Source organism: Anabrus simplex, chromosome 2 (assembly GCF_040414725.1).
Source record: "Anabrus simplex isolate iqAnaSimp1 chromosome 2, ASM4041472v1, whole genome shotgun sequence".
Classification (NCBI taxonomy): domain Eukaryota; kingdom Metazoa; phylum Arthropoda; class Insecta; order Orthoptera; family Tettigoniidae; genus Anabrus; species Anabrus simplex.
Window position 1 is genome coordinate 405,660,732 of NC_090266.1, and position 18,421 is coordinate 405,679,152.

At 38.5% G+C, this 18,421-nt stretch overlaps 1 protein-coding gene across 1 annotated transcript in view; it reads left to right on the plus strand.

Annotated features, from left to right (window-relative positions):
- The first annotated feature begins 1,934 nt into the window (after nucleotides 1–1,934).
- Nucleotides 1,935–18,421, plus strand: part of lute (BTB/POZ domain containing protein 3 lute) — a 198,681-nt gene continuing 182,194 nt past the window's right edge. Inside the window, exon 1 of the mRNA XM_067140812.2 lies at nucleotides 1,935–2,094. Coding sequence (XP_066996913.2) covers nucleotides 1,998–2,094 — 97 coding nt within the window. The 5' untranslated portion in view covers nucleotides 1,935–1,997. The remainder of the gene's footprint in view (nucleotides 2,095–18,421) is intronic.

Below are 18,421 nucleotides of genomic sequence, written 5' to 3' on the forward strand. Positions count from 1 at the left end.
TTAGATTTACTAGTTCGCTACTTTCAAGAGAAAGGTACTCCTCTACACCGTTACCCAGCGTTAGCATGGGCCTATTGGCAATTTAGTTCTCTTCGTACTTCTATTTTGCGTAGCCCGTCCCCAGTGCATTACATTATCCCTTTCCAGGCTAACTATCACGTCCCTGATATGATATTGCCTACATCTGGTAGTGGCCCAACTGTTGGCCCGGCCCGGACACAAAGTGCTAGGAAATATATACATAGGAGTCTGTCTCCAGACGTTCACTCATTAGTTCCAATCTTCTATACTGTTGGATCCAAAATTTCCCACCCCAATGGGGTGGGGGCGGCTTTCTGCTCCCCGGATTTAAATATTTCTAAACAATTTGTCATTCCCCAGGAGTCTTCTATATTTATGGCGGAAGCGTTCACTATCCGTCAAGCTCTACTGTACGTTAAATATTCCCAGCTAACTGCAGCAATTATTGCTTCTGACTCATTGAGTGTGCTACGCGCCTTACATAATCCCCGGTCCCGATCACATTGGTACGTCCAAAATATTCGTAAACTATGTTTCGATCTTCATCTACGAGACAAACGGGTTACCTTAATCTGGATTCCGGGACATTCAAACATAGCGGGTAATGAACTGGCGGACCGCTTAGCTCAGGCAGCTGCGCACGGTCAGGGAGTGGCGTATCATTTGATGTTGCCGTTCATGGAATTTTGGAGTAGTTGTCTCTCACACATACGCCTGTTTTGGCAGACTGAATGGAGTGATCCCGCTTGTCGTACAGGTCGCCACTTTTATTCGATACTTCCGAATGTCCCGCGCTCTCCGTGGTTTCTGAAACACCCCTATACTAGACGTCAGATTACTACTATTATTCGTATGCGACTTAACCATATGTGTACACCGGATTACTAATGTCGCATGAAATTGGTAGAGTCTAACCTCTGCACATGTCGTACGTAGGTGGCTACTATTAATCATATTTTATTTCAGTGTCCGTTATTAGAAGTTAGTAGGCGTAAATGGTTACAACTTTGTTTTCGGAAACAATTCGCGTTACCCACGAAATTGACGTGTTGGATACTGGATCCCACTCCATATTCGGTAGCTGCCCTATCCAATTTCCTTTTTGACAACAAAATATTCCTTTAGTTTCTGTCCTTTCCCCTACTCCTTAAGTATGTAGGGTTTGTAGTTTCTTTCTATACTTACACTTACCTTTAGCAGGTTCTGGGTGATTTCCGACAAAAGAGTAGCGTTACAAAAATGTTGCAATGTTTGGGTTGGGAAGGATTGAGAGAAAGAAGAAGAGCTGCTCGACTAAGTGGTATGTTCCGAGCTGTCAGCGGAGAGTTGGCGTGGAATGACATTAGTAGACGAATAAGTTTGAATGGCGTTTATAAAAGTAGGCAAGATCACAATATGAAGATAAAGTTGGAATTCAAGAGGACAAACTGAGGCATATATTCATTTATAGGAAGGGGAGTTAGGGATTGGAATAACTTACCAAGGGAGACGTTCTCACAATATGAAGATGAAGTTGGAATTCAAGAGGACAAACTGGGGCAATTATTCATTTAAAGGAAGGGGAGTTAGGGATTGGAATAACTTACCAAGGGAGACGTTCAATAAATTTGCAATTTCTTTGATATCATTTAGGAAAAGGCTAGGAAAGCAACAGATAGGGAATCTGCCACCTGGGCGACTGTCCTAAATGCAGATCAGTATTGATTGTATTGTATTGTATAAAGTTTCAGCATCCTCCATCTTTCGGCTTTGTTTTTAGGATACGTGGCTGGGTATACCGCTTCCAAGCGAAGCCCATTAAATAACCAAGACAAGACAAGCAAGACAAGACGACACAGGAGTGCCACCTCTTCTTCACAGCGCTAGTTGAAATATTTGTTTCTTTGTGGTTGGCATAACTGGTGTGATTTATTTCCGAAATGGCTGGCTTATAGCTGCTTGTTCTGGTGTTTTAGTGAATTTAAATTGTTTCAAGAATGGCTATGTCAAATCTGTATTCTAAAATTGCCCCTAAACCTGTAAAACGATTTCAAGACAACATTACAGTATCACAGACAAATGCCTGGTTTAATGGTAAGTCAATTTAAGATGTATTATTTATAGGCCATCTAATGTCAAATTATTTGTAATGTTTATGAGAATGATACCTTCTATCGTAATTTTTACAGGTTATATTTTTAATTTTCGTTCTGACGTTCGATTCTGTCAATTTTTGTGCTTGTTATTTTTGCTTGTGTTCGGTGTTGTTTACGGTAGACACACGATGTATAATAATCTGCTTTGCAAATCTTTGAATTCACTGCTGTTGTGGTGGTGGATTTAATGATATAAATGTTGGAGAAATTATATTTCATCTGTGAGATGATTTTTGCTATTTACAGTTCACACATACCGTATTCCAATAAGATGCCAGTGTTTATTGAGATTATTAAAATTTGTGTAGAATTCGAGTGGACCCATTGGCAATTTCGTACCTTGTGATGAGATCGAAATGAGTTAATTTGTAGCAGATTTTTTACGTTCAGATTGCAAATTGGTAGGTTACTTCATTAGTCGCTGGGATATTTGTATATACAATGAGAGAATGGCTCAGCATATTATTTGGTCTCTATGATTTGATACACAGTTGATTAGGAATTTCAGTACTATTTGTAACACTATACTACCCTGCTCTTCGACCTACGGTGATTTTTAAATGTTTAAGCACTCACGTAAACGAAGTCCTTAATTTTTCCTATAGACTAAACAGGCCAATGGTGTTAATTTACATACACCCGAACAGAGTTGTTATATCCTTCACTCAGCATGTATACTGAAAAGAAGTTAATAATTTGGCATTTAGCACAAATTCACGATCATAGTTTGGATAACTCCATTACCCAGTATTTATCATGGCGTTAAATAGATACCCTCTATCCGAGAGTTTTGCTGAAACATAACCATTGACATATTTCCCTGTTATGCCAGATTTTTATTTCAGCGAGGCATTGTTGGAAGATCATCTTCATGCAAGCAGTTTCCGGTTATAAATATATCCATGTATTCTACTTTATTATTATTATTACTATAAAGTTGTTTAAGTGTAAAAGAATGATCAGAGGATAGTTTTCAGCCAAAGGACAATCTTGAAGTTTTTCTTAGTCGAATTTTATAAAGATTTTGTTTGAAATCCTGTCATGTAAGCTTATTTTCAGAGTTTTGAGGTGTGTTGGTGGTATACAATATGATATTATAACATTTGTTTTTTCTTTTTTTGGTAAATGAGTTGGCTTGCTGGAAACTTACATTTATGATGTGGTGGGGAACCCTTTGTTGGCAGCCCTGAAAATTGTTTTTGGTGGTCCTGACTGAGAGTGGCTCAGATGGTACGTTGTTGGCTTTCAAGTTTACAGTGTGATCCTTTTTCAGTCCTATGATATGTGAAGGTGTGCAAATATACCCGCCTTGTGTTGGTATAATTCACCTGCTTGTAGAATATTTCCAGCGAGAGAAAACTTAGACACCTCAGCAGCTGTAAAAACTGTAAAAGATATTGGTGGTAAAAAAAACCAATGACATTGGATTGGCAGTGACTTTCTGTGGTTTCTTGTTTCACACAAATAAATACTGGGGCTGTACAGGACATTCTTTCCCAGTCCTAACCCTTGGCTATGTCAGATTTGCTGAAAACCTGTATTTGTTGGTGGATTGTTAAATGGCAAGCAAAAGTTATCTCAGGGTTCTGGTTTTTGGGTTTGTAGTCAGTGTTCTCCCTAGGACGTTTTTAATGGACCCTGCTGTTTTTACGGACCGCCCAGCTAACATAAACTAGATATGTGCTAGTTGCATAATATTAATACATATTTAAGTCGCTGGGTGCTCCATATTAAAATGTAAATACTGCAAAACTGTTTATTTAAATGATAAATCTTAATTATTGTCAGCATAATTGCATCAATTACATCAGAGTTTAAATATTTTGCTTGACTACCATGTAGTGTCTTGCGCAAGCGTTATCTGGATTAGCGTGCATTCGCATGCGAACACTATTCCGCCTGATGTCATGGCACTCCGCACCAGCCGTGTAGTAAGCCCTGGTGTTACATGATTATGAACAAGCAGTAGAACACTAGAAGTTAAAAATATTCTGTTCTGTCTCATTCTTAATAATAACACTAAAATAGTTCAGTTTTGCAGTTAATATTTTCCACTGTGATACAACTGCTAGTTCTCTGAAGGGAAATGAATTGAAATGTTATCATATTCATTTTTTACAAACTATTCCCCTCCCAGCTAATGAAAATTTCTGGGGAGAACACTGGTAGTATTTATTATATGTTCTTTATTTCATGTGGTCAATCATCAAGAAAGTTTTAACTATTAGCAACTACCACGTGTCTTACGGTGTGTTTTTCATCATTGTAATCCTTGCGAAATTTGATGTGGTGTTTATTCTGTGTTACAAGATTAGAAGATTGCTGAGTACTATTGTTCATTTAATATTAATAAACACTAATTGTTGTATATTACAAATATGCTCTAATCAGAATGAGTAATTATGAACGTTGTGGATCAGGGTGTTAGTCCCGGGACTTTCCTGTGGGCCTATCTCTTGAATTTGCAGAGTTTCTTTTATATAGTTGGTATAGAAATCGAGAAAATTAGGTTACATGGTAGGATTCAGAACAAGAAATTGAACCGTTACAGAATTCAACTGCCACGTAAAAGAACTCTGCTCCTCAGCCTCTCTCGAAGCTGTAAGTACCATAGTTAGTGGGTTGTAAAATCAATAATGTTATTTGAACCCAGAAACAACATTCAGCACATATATAGGGAATGCCCCAAGTTGTACTTTGAATATGATTTGTTGTTATTCTTTTTTTTTTTTTTTTTTCCTGCCATTGCAGATTGCCACAAGACAAAATAGTATCTGTAGCCTATATTACAAAAATGGTATAATGAATATTAGTAATTATGAACATAGAAAGAACAACAATGAACATTAGACTGTGGTTCTGTCCCTAATTTTTACATCAGCTTTGTTTCAGTAGATTTACTGGAATGTTAAATCTCCTGCGGGAGAACATTCTGGCACCTCGGTGTCTACGAAAACCACGAAAAAGTAGTTAGTGGGACGTAAAACCAATAATGTTATTGTTGTCTCTAATTTTATAATTTTGCAGATTATGGAGATTTCCTTTACTCATAGACCATACAGATCATTTTGCAGGATCATTTCCTTTACTCATAGACAGTATAGTTGTCTTTGAGGTTATGGATCCCTTCAAAGCAAGAAGGGCCACCTAAGATTGCTTTCAAAGATTACTGTGTTCTTCTGTGTCCTATTTGGCACTTCAAAAATAATTTTAATGTACCTACTGTAAATCTTGTAATTTTAAGAATGGTTACCAAGTTGTGTAGAAATTGATAATTTGTCTAATAATGAAGATTGACCTGTTTGTATGTTTTCTGGTGGTTTAACGTTGCACTGACACATCTAAGTTTTTTGGTGTTGCAAGGAAAGGGTTAGGATTGGGAAGCTAGCTACCATGGCCTGAATTAAGGTATGAAAATGGGAAAACAGAAAACCATCTTCAGGGCTGCCGACGGTGAGGCCTTCACCCTGAAACGATAACACGATAAGATCTCATGTATTGGTCGCCCCTCACACATTCCAAGTTCCGCGTCAGTGCTACTGATCCTGTGTGAGCTTGCTTTGCAAGCAGTAGCTTCCTCATTTACCATACTACAGACGTAGACGGGGCTACACTTCTTTGTGTTGGTCACAAATGGTTGCTATTCGCAAAGAGATTATAGTGTTTGGTGGTAATTCTGAAGGAGATGTTTTGAAACAGGCTCACTTGGAAAAAGGCTGATGAGTCTTGTGTTAATGTTGGATGGGACATGCATTTTTCAGTTTTAAAATTAGTTGACCCTGTTTTAATGGATGTTGTGTATATTGCTATTTTTAAGGAGATTCCTGATGAGTGGACTGATGTCAATGTAAGTAAGAAAGTAAGAAATCATAATGGAAACAAATAATAAAAACGGGCAAATTTGCAGTTTTACATGATTCTAAATTTTGTGATCATAAGTCACCAGACCAATAGTTTTACGGTAGAACCTCAGTAATGCGGACCCCATTAGTCTGGACTTCGATTAATCTGGACAGCCGTTTGATAAAAATATATAAAGACAATTACAATATAAAGCGGAGTTATGAATGCAAAGTTGTAAACCACGCAGGAGGAGATCATTGAAAGTGTGATTGCCGCAGAAAGCTCTGCAATGGATGAATATGACCGCGATGAAGCAGGTGATATTATTAGCCTTAAGTCAGAACTTAGTGAAAGACCATCTAAACATTGTCATTAAATACTTTGAAGTTAACAACAATGAAAACATATCTGCATATTACGAACATCTGAGGCATCTTCATCAGTAAATTATTGAAGTAGTTAATGTCAAAGGAAGACAATAAAAGATCAGCAGTTTCTTCAAACCAGTAAATGTGTCGTGTGTCGTCAGTGAAGGTGTACCTTTATTGTTATGTTCTAATTCCGTACTGCACTAGTTATTCTATATTTTGTTGGGCGTAATACTGTACTACATTATATCTTGTATACTAAATAACCTTTGTATTACTAAAATTTAAAATACTACACTGTACATGTTCTTTTTTTACTGAATAGAGTGTTTAATTATGTACCATGGCTCATTTCATGAGTTATTTTGTTTAATCCGGACTTTCATTAATTTGGGCAACCTAGAGTCTCGATTAGTCCGGATTAATAAGGTTCCACTGTATGTGAAATCCGAACCAAAGAGACGCGATTGGTTTGAAAATCTCGCGTGCTCCTGCTTTCAAGAGAATGTGGGTTCGAGTTTCATTGTCTGCACTCCTAAAGTGGTTCTCCATTGGTTTCTATTTTCTCACTGTGTGTCTTAATTAAGGCTACCGTCACTACCTTCCCAGTACTGTCACTCTCCTTTCTCTTCGTTGATGAAAACTGCATTTGTTAGTGCAACGTTGTACACATAGCAAAAATAATCTTGCATGCACTGCAAGCCCTGGTCACTTTGTTAAGAAGTCAGCACACTAGGAATAAGCTGTCCCTCCCTAGAAACAAGAAGGGAGGAAGGGAAGGGCGAGCAGTGAGATGCTACGAGCTAGGGCTATTTTGTTAGGGGCAGCATTTTCAAAATCTGTTTAGAGATTAAGGGGGCCTCACAACACACACATTCTTGCAACATGCCTACGTATTGTCATTTCATTTATAATGCCAAAATGTGTGTCCTGTAAAAGTAAATTGTACATTTCTTACAATTCACTGTGATTACTTTTATATTATCATATCACCCTAGACACTGATGCTGTCACTTATTTTTTTAAATTTCTGTAAATTTAATATTTTCTATTTTTGTCTGACTTGGGGTGGGGGAAATTCCTCCCCCTTGTGGATCCACCCCTGGTCACTATACACTTGTGGATCTATATCTCGCATTATTATTATTATTATTATTATTATTATTATTATTATTATTATTATTATTATTATTGAATTTTCATGACTGCATTGTACTTGAAATAAATTTTCAACATATTATGTCATGTTCAGTTTATATCGTACGTACAGAAGAAATGCTAAGTACATATTAAAAAATGGCCAACTAGACACCATTGTTATTTGAACCCAGAACCTTCTGATTTTGTGTTGGATGTTCTTATCAGTTGAGTTATGCTGGCCTAGGCCATATTTGTTCTGTTGAAAAAAAATCTGAGTTACGTAGCTGGCACTAGTGCCCTCATGTAATGGACATGAACACGTTGAAAGTCTATTTCGATTATCATCCTAATAATCATCATGTAGGCCTAAATAATTTTTTTTCCTCCAACTACTATGTTGCAGTTTATGGGTCATATACTTCGATGAAATTCCTTTTTTTTTCTATTTGCTTTACGTCGCACCGACACAGATATGTCTTATGGCGACGATGGGATAGGAATGGCCTAGGAATTGGATGGAAGCGGCCGTGGCCTTAATTAAGGTACAGCCCCGGCATTTGCCTGGTGTGAAAATGGGAAACCATGGGAAATCATCTTCAGGGCTGCCGACAGTGGGGCTCGAACCCACTATCTCCCGATTACTGGATACTGGCCGCACTTAAGCGACTGCAGCTATCGAGCTCAGTGATGAAATTCCTTGACTACTTCTACATTTCAGACTTGTGGCTTTTCATTTGTCCTTCCTTATCCTTTCTATTTTTTCTTTCCATCTGGTCTTGTGCATTCTCCTGAGGCTTATTATTATAGGTTAGATCAAGAAATGCCCTATAAATAATGCATTTATGACTCTGAAATCCTTCAAAAATATCCTAACATTACAAAAAATGACCAAAAATTAATTTTATATTTGAAATGTAGCCTACTTAGTAGGAAAAGAGGTCGTTGTCACTAGTGAAAGACTGGTATAAAATACAAGTATGGAGAAGTTACTCTGGTCAGTGCACACACACAGACAGAAGTGAATGAAGAGGATCTCCTGCTCCTGTCTTTTAGATGCTTTCTGTGAAGAATTTAAAATGATTCTGGACAGTATCAACAACAGATACATGCCGATAGTTCTGGGAGATTTCAGCGCCAAGCTGGGTCAAGTAGACCTGTACAGACCAATAACACCAGCCTGCGAAAAAGAAAAAGTTCTCTCCGGCGAAAGGTTGAAGAGGTGATTTACCCTAATTTAGGTGTGCTGATTTCAAATATGTAAACAGTTTTTGCCTATCATGTACAGTTTTTTTGCTATTTGAAATCCAAATTTGACATATTGTAATTTTGATAGAAAACACCATAATAGAGAATATATGTAATTTTACTGGGGCATGATCAAATTGCAATGAATATACAAAAAAGTAACATGTTCATTGCTAGAATGTATGAATCTCACTACAAGAACACTATTGTTTGCTGCACTTTGATGTGAATGAACGCCGTGTTGATTTGCGTTTGTGTTGTTCCTCAGTAGTGTTATCTCGCACTAGACACCAACAGTAATCTGACATCACAGAGACGTCCCATCGCCCCTGATACCTTTGTTCCATTTCTTTTAGATCCTGATGGAATCGCTTGTCATGTTCCTCACTGAATGCTCCTAAATTTGCAGGAAAATAATCCAGATGACTGTGCAGGAAATGTAATTTTAAGCTCGTGCTACAACCCAATTTCTGGAAGTTGTACAGCATGGTTTCCACAATCCGTTGGTAGTTGACATCTTTAACATTACCCAGGAAGTTGCTACAAACATCCTTGAAAGATTCCCATGCCTGAAGCTGTGTTCCGTTCGTCGTCGTAGTGAATCGTGATTTATTATTCTCGTAATTTATCTCTTATCTGTATATGTCGTACTGAATGTCGGATCCTTCATAAGCTTCCGAATTTGGGGGCTGTCAAAAACACCTTCCTTAATTTTGGCATCCGACAGTCCTGGAAATTTCTGACAGAGGTACCAAAAGCATGGACTGCCTCTATCCAAACTCTTCATGCACTGCTTCATAATTCCCAATTTAATATGTAAAGGGGGCAATAACACACTTTGAGGATCAATTAATGAATAATTTACAATGTTTCTTCTCCAGACACGAATTGTTTCCTCTTGGACCTCTCGGACACTAACCAGTGACAATGCCTGTCCCAAGAGTTCCACTCACACAGAAAACACGGGAACTTTGTATATCCTCCTTGCTGCCCTAATATGATACCGCATACTTTTAAATCACAGCACAGTAACCATCTGTGTTCATTTTAGTTCAGCTTCTGCAACACCATAGATAAATTGTGATAGTTTTCACAAAGAGATGTTGAATGGGGAACTGGCACTGAAGCATGTTTATTTCCATTGTGCAGAAGAACACCTTTGAGACTTCTTTTACTGGTATCAGTAAATATACTCCAGTCCTTTGCTTGGTAAATAGTTCCAAGACGACGAATCAAGCCAGGGATATCACAGCAAAACACAAGGTCGTCTTTGTGAACAAAAAACTGCCATAATTCTTCCTGCCGATTTCTGTAATAGTATGAATTTGTCCCAGGAATTTTACAAAATTCTCTCTTTTAATCCTGATCCTAAAATTTCACTCTTTTCTTTAGTGAGGCCTAGGTCCCGCACCAAATCATTTAAGTCGCACTGATTATAAAGACGTGGAGTTTTATCCTCAACATTCGGTATAAAGGTATCGTCATCACCATCCTCCGCACCGGAAGATGACAAAGACACACTCTCTGGTAAATCAGGAATATCAGGTCCATGTGGTACGGGGGTTATGGCAGATGGAAGGCAGGGATACACAATGTGCTTTTTGGTTTTGAACCCGGACACTTTACATACACACAAAAAAAAAAAAATCGTCAAAATTATTTCTCTGTTCCCGCCAAGCCATTATGATTCCGAATGGCATTGACGGCAACAGCCCATTGTACCATTGCCACATTTTCTACACACGTTTTACACACAATATGGGGTGCGAATTTCTTGTCCTGATCACCTAACTTCATGTTAAAATATGCCAAGTACACGCTTTTTATAAATGGCATAATATTTCGCTTCTGGCCTTTAATTGTATACTGGCCACATATATAACAGAAAGAGTTGGGATTGTTCACACATTTTTGCCTCCGAACATCACTGCCACTTGCCATTCTAACACAAACTAACTCACTTTTTCACTAAATTGACTTCAAGTGCACATTGTAACTTGTAGACAAAGGCGTGACACACTTTCTCAGATTCTCCTCTCAGGCTACGGAGAAACGCGAAATTGGTGTTTTGACCTTGTCTGACATTGTGCATGCGCGAACTGCAACTGTTCTAATTGTTCTTCTGATGCTCCTGTATGATTACCTACTCCCCTCCAAAACAGAGCACATACAATATTTTATCTCAGACGTCCATACCTGCATTCCGTACAACCAATCCAAACCTCATTTACAACAATGAAGTTCCATTACCATAAACATGAGACGGACTTGTGACAAATCTGTATGTGATACGAAACAACTGGTATTATTTTTTACATAAGGATACTCAACGTAACGTATATCACATACAATTACTTTTGCTGGAAAATCTTCGCAGGCCGGTGTAATAGGGAAGGAGAGCTTACACAGAGAGACAAGTGAGAATGGTCTGTGGTTAAGCAGTCTGTGTAATGACTAGTGGTTGCTGTAATGATCAGTTTAGCAGCAAGCCACAATCTCGTAGTTGGACCGCTTCATGATTGATGTAATGTACAAGAGCAAGGTAAATGTCTTAAGATTTTACAGAGGAGTAGACACAGATCACTTCTTGGTCATCGGTAAGTTATGAATAGAGATGTGCTACGACAGGAAGAAGGCTGTATATCCTCAGTTGCTTTCGCAGATGACCTAGTCATACTCAGCAAAACCGAAAATGATGCTACTACCTTGTTAAATTTGGCTGAAAGCAGCTTTGCAGAAATTGGTTTACATATCCATCCTCTTAAAAGCAAATTTATAATCCTGAAGAAATGAAAATTAACTGAAGGAAACGTCACTACAGTCGAAGGATCAATAATCCCATCGATAAAAACAAACAATGAACGAATCAAGTATTTAGGAATTGACTTCAACAATGAAATCTCTCTTGACAGACATAAACTAATAAGCACAGTAACTTCTGACTTAAATAATCTGGTAAAAACAAAACTTCTAAAACCTGAGCAAAAAATCAAGATTATTAACGAGTTTGTTTGGCCGGGTTTGATCTATCCTCTACAATGTACCCCTCTGACACAACTCTCAAACACTTTTCTTAAAGATCTGGACAAAATTATAAGAAGTTCTGTAAAAGAAATAATGATGCTGCCTGATGATACTCCAAATTCGATGCTGTATAGTGCCAGAAAGGTCAGAGGGATGGGAATAATTTGCGCAGAATGGGAAGCAAATATACAGCATTACAGTATTTGTAATCGCTTACTCCATGTTTAGGACGTTCACCTACCATACGTAAGGAAGTTACCTGAAGAACAAGATATGGCACTTCACAGACTTGACATAAAAAAGGAAAGTCTCCCCCCAAAGATTGACAGAAGGAAACTACGCGAAATTATGAGAAATCGATCCTTTCAGTCGTGGTGTCAGCTACCACATAAAGGAAAAGGAGTAGTGTTATATTCAGACTGCCCGAAAGCAAAATCCTGGATGACCCATAAATCACCTCTGTCGTCCTCTGAATACATGAATGCAGTGAAGATGACATGCAACCTCACCGCAGTCAGGTCGGTTCCCGGTAGGTCATTCAACACAACCCGTTGCCGCCAGAATGGCTGCAACGAGACAGAAACCCTTGGACATGTGCTGGGATTCTGCCGGAGCACTGAATTAATGCGCCACCACCGTGTAAGATCGTCGATTGCTCAAGGCTTGAGACAGCGTGGATGGGAGGTGTACGAGGAGGTTCACTGCGTCTCTACCGATTACTCTAATCGGAGGGCGGACATCGTAGCCATCAACAGAGAGGACATGAAAGCGATGGTCTTAGATCCCCCCATTCGCTTTGAAAGGGACCTGGATTAGGCTCGGGATGTGGACCTAGAAAAGCAAGCTATTTATATTCCATGCTTGCCTTACCTTTCATTTAAGTATAAAATACCTATCGATCGGTGGATTGTCAGAGGCCTTCTATTCGGAGCAAGAGGCAGACATCGAACTTCCTACAAAACTTGAAAGTTCCATTCTGCGAGTTAGAAAAAATAGTAATACAGATACTGAGGGACTCTCTGCAAATCATTCACTTCCATCTGTACCTGAGAACGTGATTGATATTTCTCCCCCACTAACCCCGGGAAAAAAGAAGATAACAGCTACAACGATTAAATCTTCATTTCTCGATATTTTTAAACTCCATTGAAATTGAAACTGTATTCCGGATCCAAATGGTCACCCTCATTGGAGGACGGACGATTTATTTATTTAATAAATCTCTCTCTCTCTTAGTACATGTGGAGTATTCAGCATAGAGAGAATGGAAACTTCATAGGTTTGAAACACTTGATAAGTATGCTGACGAAGGCAATGTAGAAAGCAAATGGACAAACATATGGAAAGCAGTGGCAGAAGCTGTAAAGGAAGGTCTTGGCAAAATGAGAAAATAAAGGAGAAAATGGTTCAATGACATCTGCAGTGTAGCAGTAAAGGCAAGAAGAAGAGAGCAATGGATACAAGAGAGGGAGAGAATAAAGGAAGAGAGTGTGAAAACTAGAGGAGGGACAGTTCGAATTTTGAGGACAGAGAACCGCCGATGACCTTCGATTTTAGGCCCCTTAAAACAACAATCATCATCAGCAGCAAATAATTTCAAGCTCTTATTGCAACAGTGTCATTGGGAGTTCTTGGAACACCTTCCATACTTAGCAGATACTAGTCATTCTGATTTCAACCTGTTTCAGAAGTTTAAGGAACCCCTCTGAGGCCGCCAATTTCATGGCGTGGCGGCTGTGCTCCGCGCAGTAGAGCGCTCCATCACTGTCAACAGAGAATGCCTTGCCAATGGTCCCCTATGGCTTCCCAATATTTGGCAAAAGGTGATAGACCTTTGTGGGTGAATACATTGAAGGAATGGAATGCAATTGTACATTTTAGTTCATTAAATTGGGAATTGGAGGAGGAGGATAAAAGAACAGCATTCCAAGATTGGATAAAAAGGAAGTTGCCTAACACAGAAATACAAAGTGGAGAAGAAGAGTGGGACAATTTAAGACGGACATTTGTGGAAGCAGCAACTGAGGTGTGCGGGAAAACAAAAGCAAATGTTAAGGGAAAGGAGACACGGTGGTGGACAGACAAAATAATAAAAAAGAAATAGGAGGAAGGTGACGAAAGAAATGGATACGGAAAAGCAAAAAACGTATCAGAGGGATGAGAATAACATAGAAAGATTACATGTGGAATACAAAAGATTGAAATTACAAGTAAAGAGGAGTATCAAGAAGAAGAGAAATGTTGTGGAGAGTTTACCAACAAAATAGAGCAAGATAGTCAAGGAAATCAGAAACTATTTTACAGAGTAATAAAATCGAAAAGAAGAAATCAAGGCATTAGAGAGAGAAGTTGGATCTATAGTACATGACTAAAAGGGTCTTCAGAAGGTGATGGCAAAGTATTTTGAAAAACTTTGTAATGAGGATGACTGCTCGTACCGTACTCGTCGTTTACTGCGAATAACCTGGGTATGATGAGCTACTTTTCTGCGTCGTGTATTGTTGTCTTAATTGATGTTTCTTCCGCACGATGGCGGCAAATACCACGTCACGCTTCTTGAAGCTTATTTCTTTTTATTTTAGAACTGTGCGGTGCTACTTATGCGCAGTAGGCCAAATATGGCAGCATCTAGCTCAAAGTGTAAGTTCGAAATGCTCGAAGAAGATGAGAGTATTCAACACTTAGAGAATGATTGTGACGATTTATCTTCTCAGAAATCCAAAGATGAGTGGTTTGATACAGATGCAGGTGAGTCTGATAGTGAAAGTGGTTCAGAGAATGAGAATGAAGAACAAGGTGAACAACATGACTAATCGGATTGAGGTGGAGTGTTAGATATGTTTCAACCTTTCCCGCCGTGTGGTGTTTCACGTCAGAAATTCGTATTTTCTGTTGCTAGCGGTGTAAATGTGGACTTCGACGATAAGTCCAATCTGTTGGAATATTTTGAACAGTTCAGAAGTGATGATATGTTTCAACTTATTGCCGAACAGACCAATGTGCATGCTAAACAGTTTTAGAAGCCCATCCGAACTTGAAACCACGGTCGCGAGCGAGAGATTGGGTGGATACAAATCCAACTGACATAAAAACTTTAATTGGACTTCTAATGCTGCAGGGGATAGTTCATAACCAGAAAACAGTGACTTCTCAAAACAGGACTGTATCACAATCCCTTACTTTTCAAAAATTATCTCTGAGACAAATAACTGCAGTTCTGGTGAGGTAAATGACATAACCGACTGTGTTAATGTAAAATCGTTCACAGTGTCACTAGCGTGTGTAGTAATTTATAAATATTCCTTTCTTTTATTTGTTTTAATTTTAAGTGCTAACATATGAACAAAACACTCAGATTTCAACCAGGTAAATGACCTTGCAGTTAATGGAAAATGGTTCAGAAAGTCACATGTATGATATATTTATAAATACACCTTGCTTTTATTTTTTTCAACTTTCTTCTGTAAAATATGGGCCAAACTCTCAAATTCCAACCAGGTAAATGACCTTGCAGTTAACATAAAAATGGTTAAACATTTCTCTTAACATTAAAATTAATTAAAACTCCTTTATTTTACTTTTTGTATCACAGATTAATGATATTACTAACTTTTCTGCCTATCCTGCCATGTAACAACAATCTGCTGAAAAAATACACAGGGCAGGTTACACCAAGCACATCAATAATACCCAGTTAATAGGTTAAGGCAGCAGGAAGCATTGGACTATAGTGGCTATACCAAGCCCTCAATGCCATATGGAAGGATGAAAGAATACCTGAAGATTGGCAACAAGGAAGCATTGTACCATTGTTCCAGAATGGAATTAGGAAGAAATGTGAAAATTGAAGCGATATAACCCTATTATCAAGTGGGGCCGATGACCTTCGATGTTAGGCCCGTTAAAACAACAAGCAAGTATTATCACGTGGGCTAAAAATAATGGAGAAAGTCATAGACAAAACACTGAGGGATGTAATAGAAACACAGAGGAAGGACTATGGCTTTAGACTGAATATATCAACAATAGATTTCATATTTACAGTGTGAACGATAATGGAAAAATATTTAGAAAAGAACAAGGAAATCATCTTCGTATTTTTGGATTTTGAAAAAGCTTATGCTACAGTTGAGAGAAAGCATGTATGGGAATGCCTACTGAAAAGGAATGTACCCAAATCATTAATTAACAAGATAAAAATGTTGTATCATAAGATTAAAAGCAGTGTACAAGTGAGGACTGGTGACCCTCAAACATTTTTTACAAAAAAAAAAAGAGGACCAGGCAAGTTGGCCGTGCGGTTAGGAGCGTGCAGCTGTGAGCTCGCATGCGGGAGGTAGTGGGTTCGAATCCCCCTGTCGGCAGCCCTGAAGATGGTTTTCCTCGGTTTCAACTTTTTACACCAGGCAAATGCTGGGGCTGTACCTTAAGGCCATGGCTGCTTCCTTCCCATTCCTAGGCCTTTCCTGTCCCATAGTCACCATAAGACCTATCTGTGTCAGTGTGACGTAAAGCAAATAGAAAAAAAAATACAATAAAAGGTCTCAAGCAAGGAAGTGCACTGTTGTCATTATTGTTTATTATATTGATGGATGAAATCGTAAAACAGAGTATCAGTAGTGATGAATGCTTTGGTATTTGCAGATGATATGTTGATTTGGGGAAGGGGAGAAAAGGAAGTAGCCTACAAAGGAGACTGGACATTTAGAATGAAAGTCTGAAGGAGTTCGGAATGGTAATTAGTAAAAAGAAAATTGTAGTCATGCACTGTTGAAAAGAGAAAAAGAGAAGCCAAGTAAACATAAATGGAGAACGGTTAGAGAATGTAGAACAGTTTACATATCTGGGTATTATTATTAATGGAAGTAACGAAATTAACAACAGACTAAGTATAGGTACAACATTTTATCATGTCGGAGAGCTTTTATGGGATGATAAAATGCCCAAGAGAATGAAATTAACATTATATAAACAGTATTACATACCAATTGTAATATATGGACTAGAAACCCTGGTAACTAATAAGATGCTTGTTGTTTAAAGGGGCCTTACATCGAAGGTCATCGGCCCCAAAACTAATAAGAGACAAGATAGTAAGATCCGAGCTGCAGAAATGAAATTTTTAAGAACATTGGTTAAAAAGACAAGAAGAGATAGAATTAAAAATATTAAAATCAGAGAAGAGCTAAATATGGAACTGTTAGTACAGAAGATACAGCAAGCAAGTCTGAGATGGTTCGGACATGTAAAAAGAATGGGGAAAGAACAGGTAGCAAGAAGGGAATTACATTGCTTTGTAAAGTAAAGAGAAGGGAATTGGAAAGAAACCAGTTGGAAGACCGAGAAGAAGGTGAATGGATCAGATTTGGAAGGGCATTAGAGAAGCTGGTTTGGATGTGGCAGAAGTAATAGAGCAGGAAAAGTGGAAGAATAGAAAGGAGTGGAGGAGGCTTGTTAACCACACCCGGGCGACTGGAGTGGGACATTGATGATGATTTCATTAAATATTGCTTTATTCCAATATTGCTACTTCTTTATTTATAGCCCTCATATTTACCATGAGGCTGACCTGAGAGAAATGCTAAGAGTTCAATTGACCCATATTGGCATTGGAAGCATCTAGCGACCTCATATTCTTATGCTTGACAGAGAGACTATAAATGCTATACTCCCTTAATGGTATGGAAATAAAAAACGAATTTTTTGGATACAATGGTAAGTTAATGTGTAATTATGAGGCAGTGATGATACGGGTAACTCTCCGTGGTCTTTGCATCTTAGAAACTCACGTTTTGAGTAAATGAACTACACATGTATTTGGTAACATGAGACCTTTATATGGCAACATCAAAGGTTTATCAGATACAGTATTTGATCAGTTCTTCGAACATCATAGGGCATTAAAATTACAATGCAAATAATATTACACATATATACCCATGATTTAAAGTGATTTGATAGAATCTGAGGATGTTTTTAGAGAACGAAACATGTCATTCTTTGTTTATTAGTATGTAATTTTAGAGGTTGTGTGTGTTATAATTGTTGTTCTTGACAGATCAAAAAGTCTTCAGGGAGCCCCAATCCAAGCTGGACTCTTGCATTAATTTAATTGTTCAGCTTTAAATCTCTTCATAATACCAATCAGGATAGCCCACTGCATTTAAGCACGGGCCATGGCTGCCTCTATCCATGGATCCGCCAGACAGGCAACCTCGAATTATACCATTGGCCATCCTCGAAATTACTTTCCTACTAACTACTTTTGACGGTTTTCAGAGATGCCTGAATTTTATCCCACAGGAGTTTTTTTACATGCCAGTAAATATACCAAAACGAGGCTGACGTATTTGAGCCCCTTCAAAATAGCACCGGACTGAGCTAGGATCGAACCTGCCAAGTGGGGGTCAGAAGGCCAGCGCCTCAACCATCTGGGCCGCTCAGCCCAGCATGAGACAAACTATGATTTTACTAGTCCTCCATTGTCGCCTTGTTTCCTGTACTTTAGCTGCTGATTGTCTGTTAACTCCAGCAACTGTGTTTGGGCTGAAGCCAGTTCACTTGTTCCAGTTGTTGCTATGTAGGTGGTTGAAGGGAATGCTGTTGGCAATAACACACTTCAGTGCTGAGAGGATGGTTAGTAGT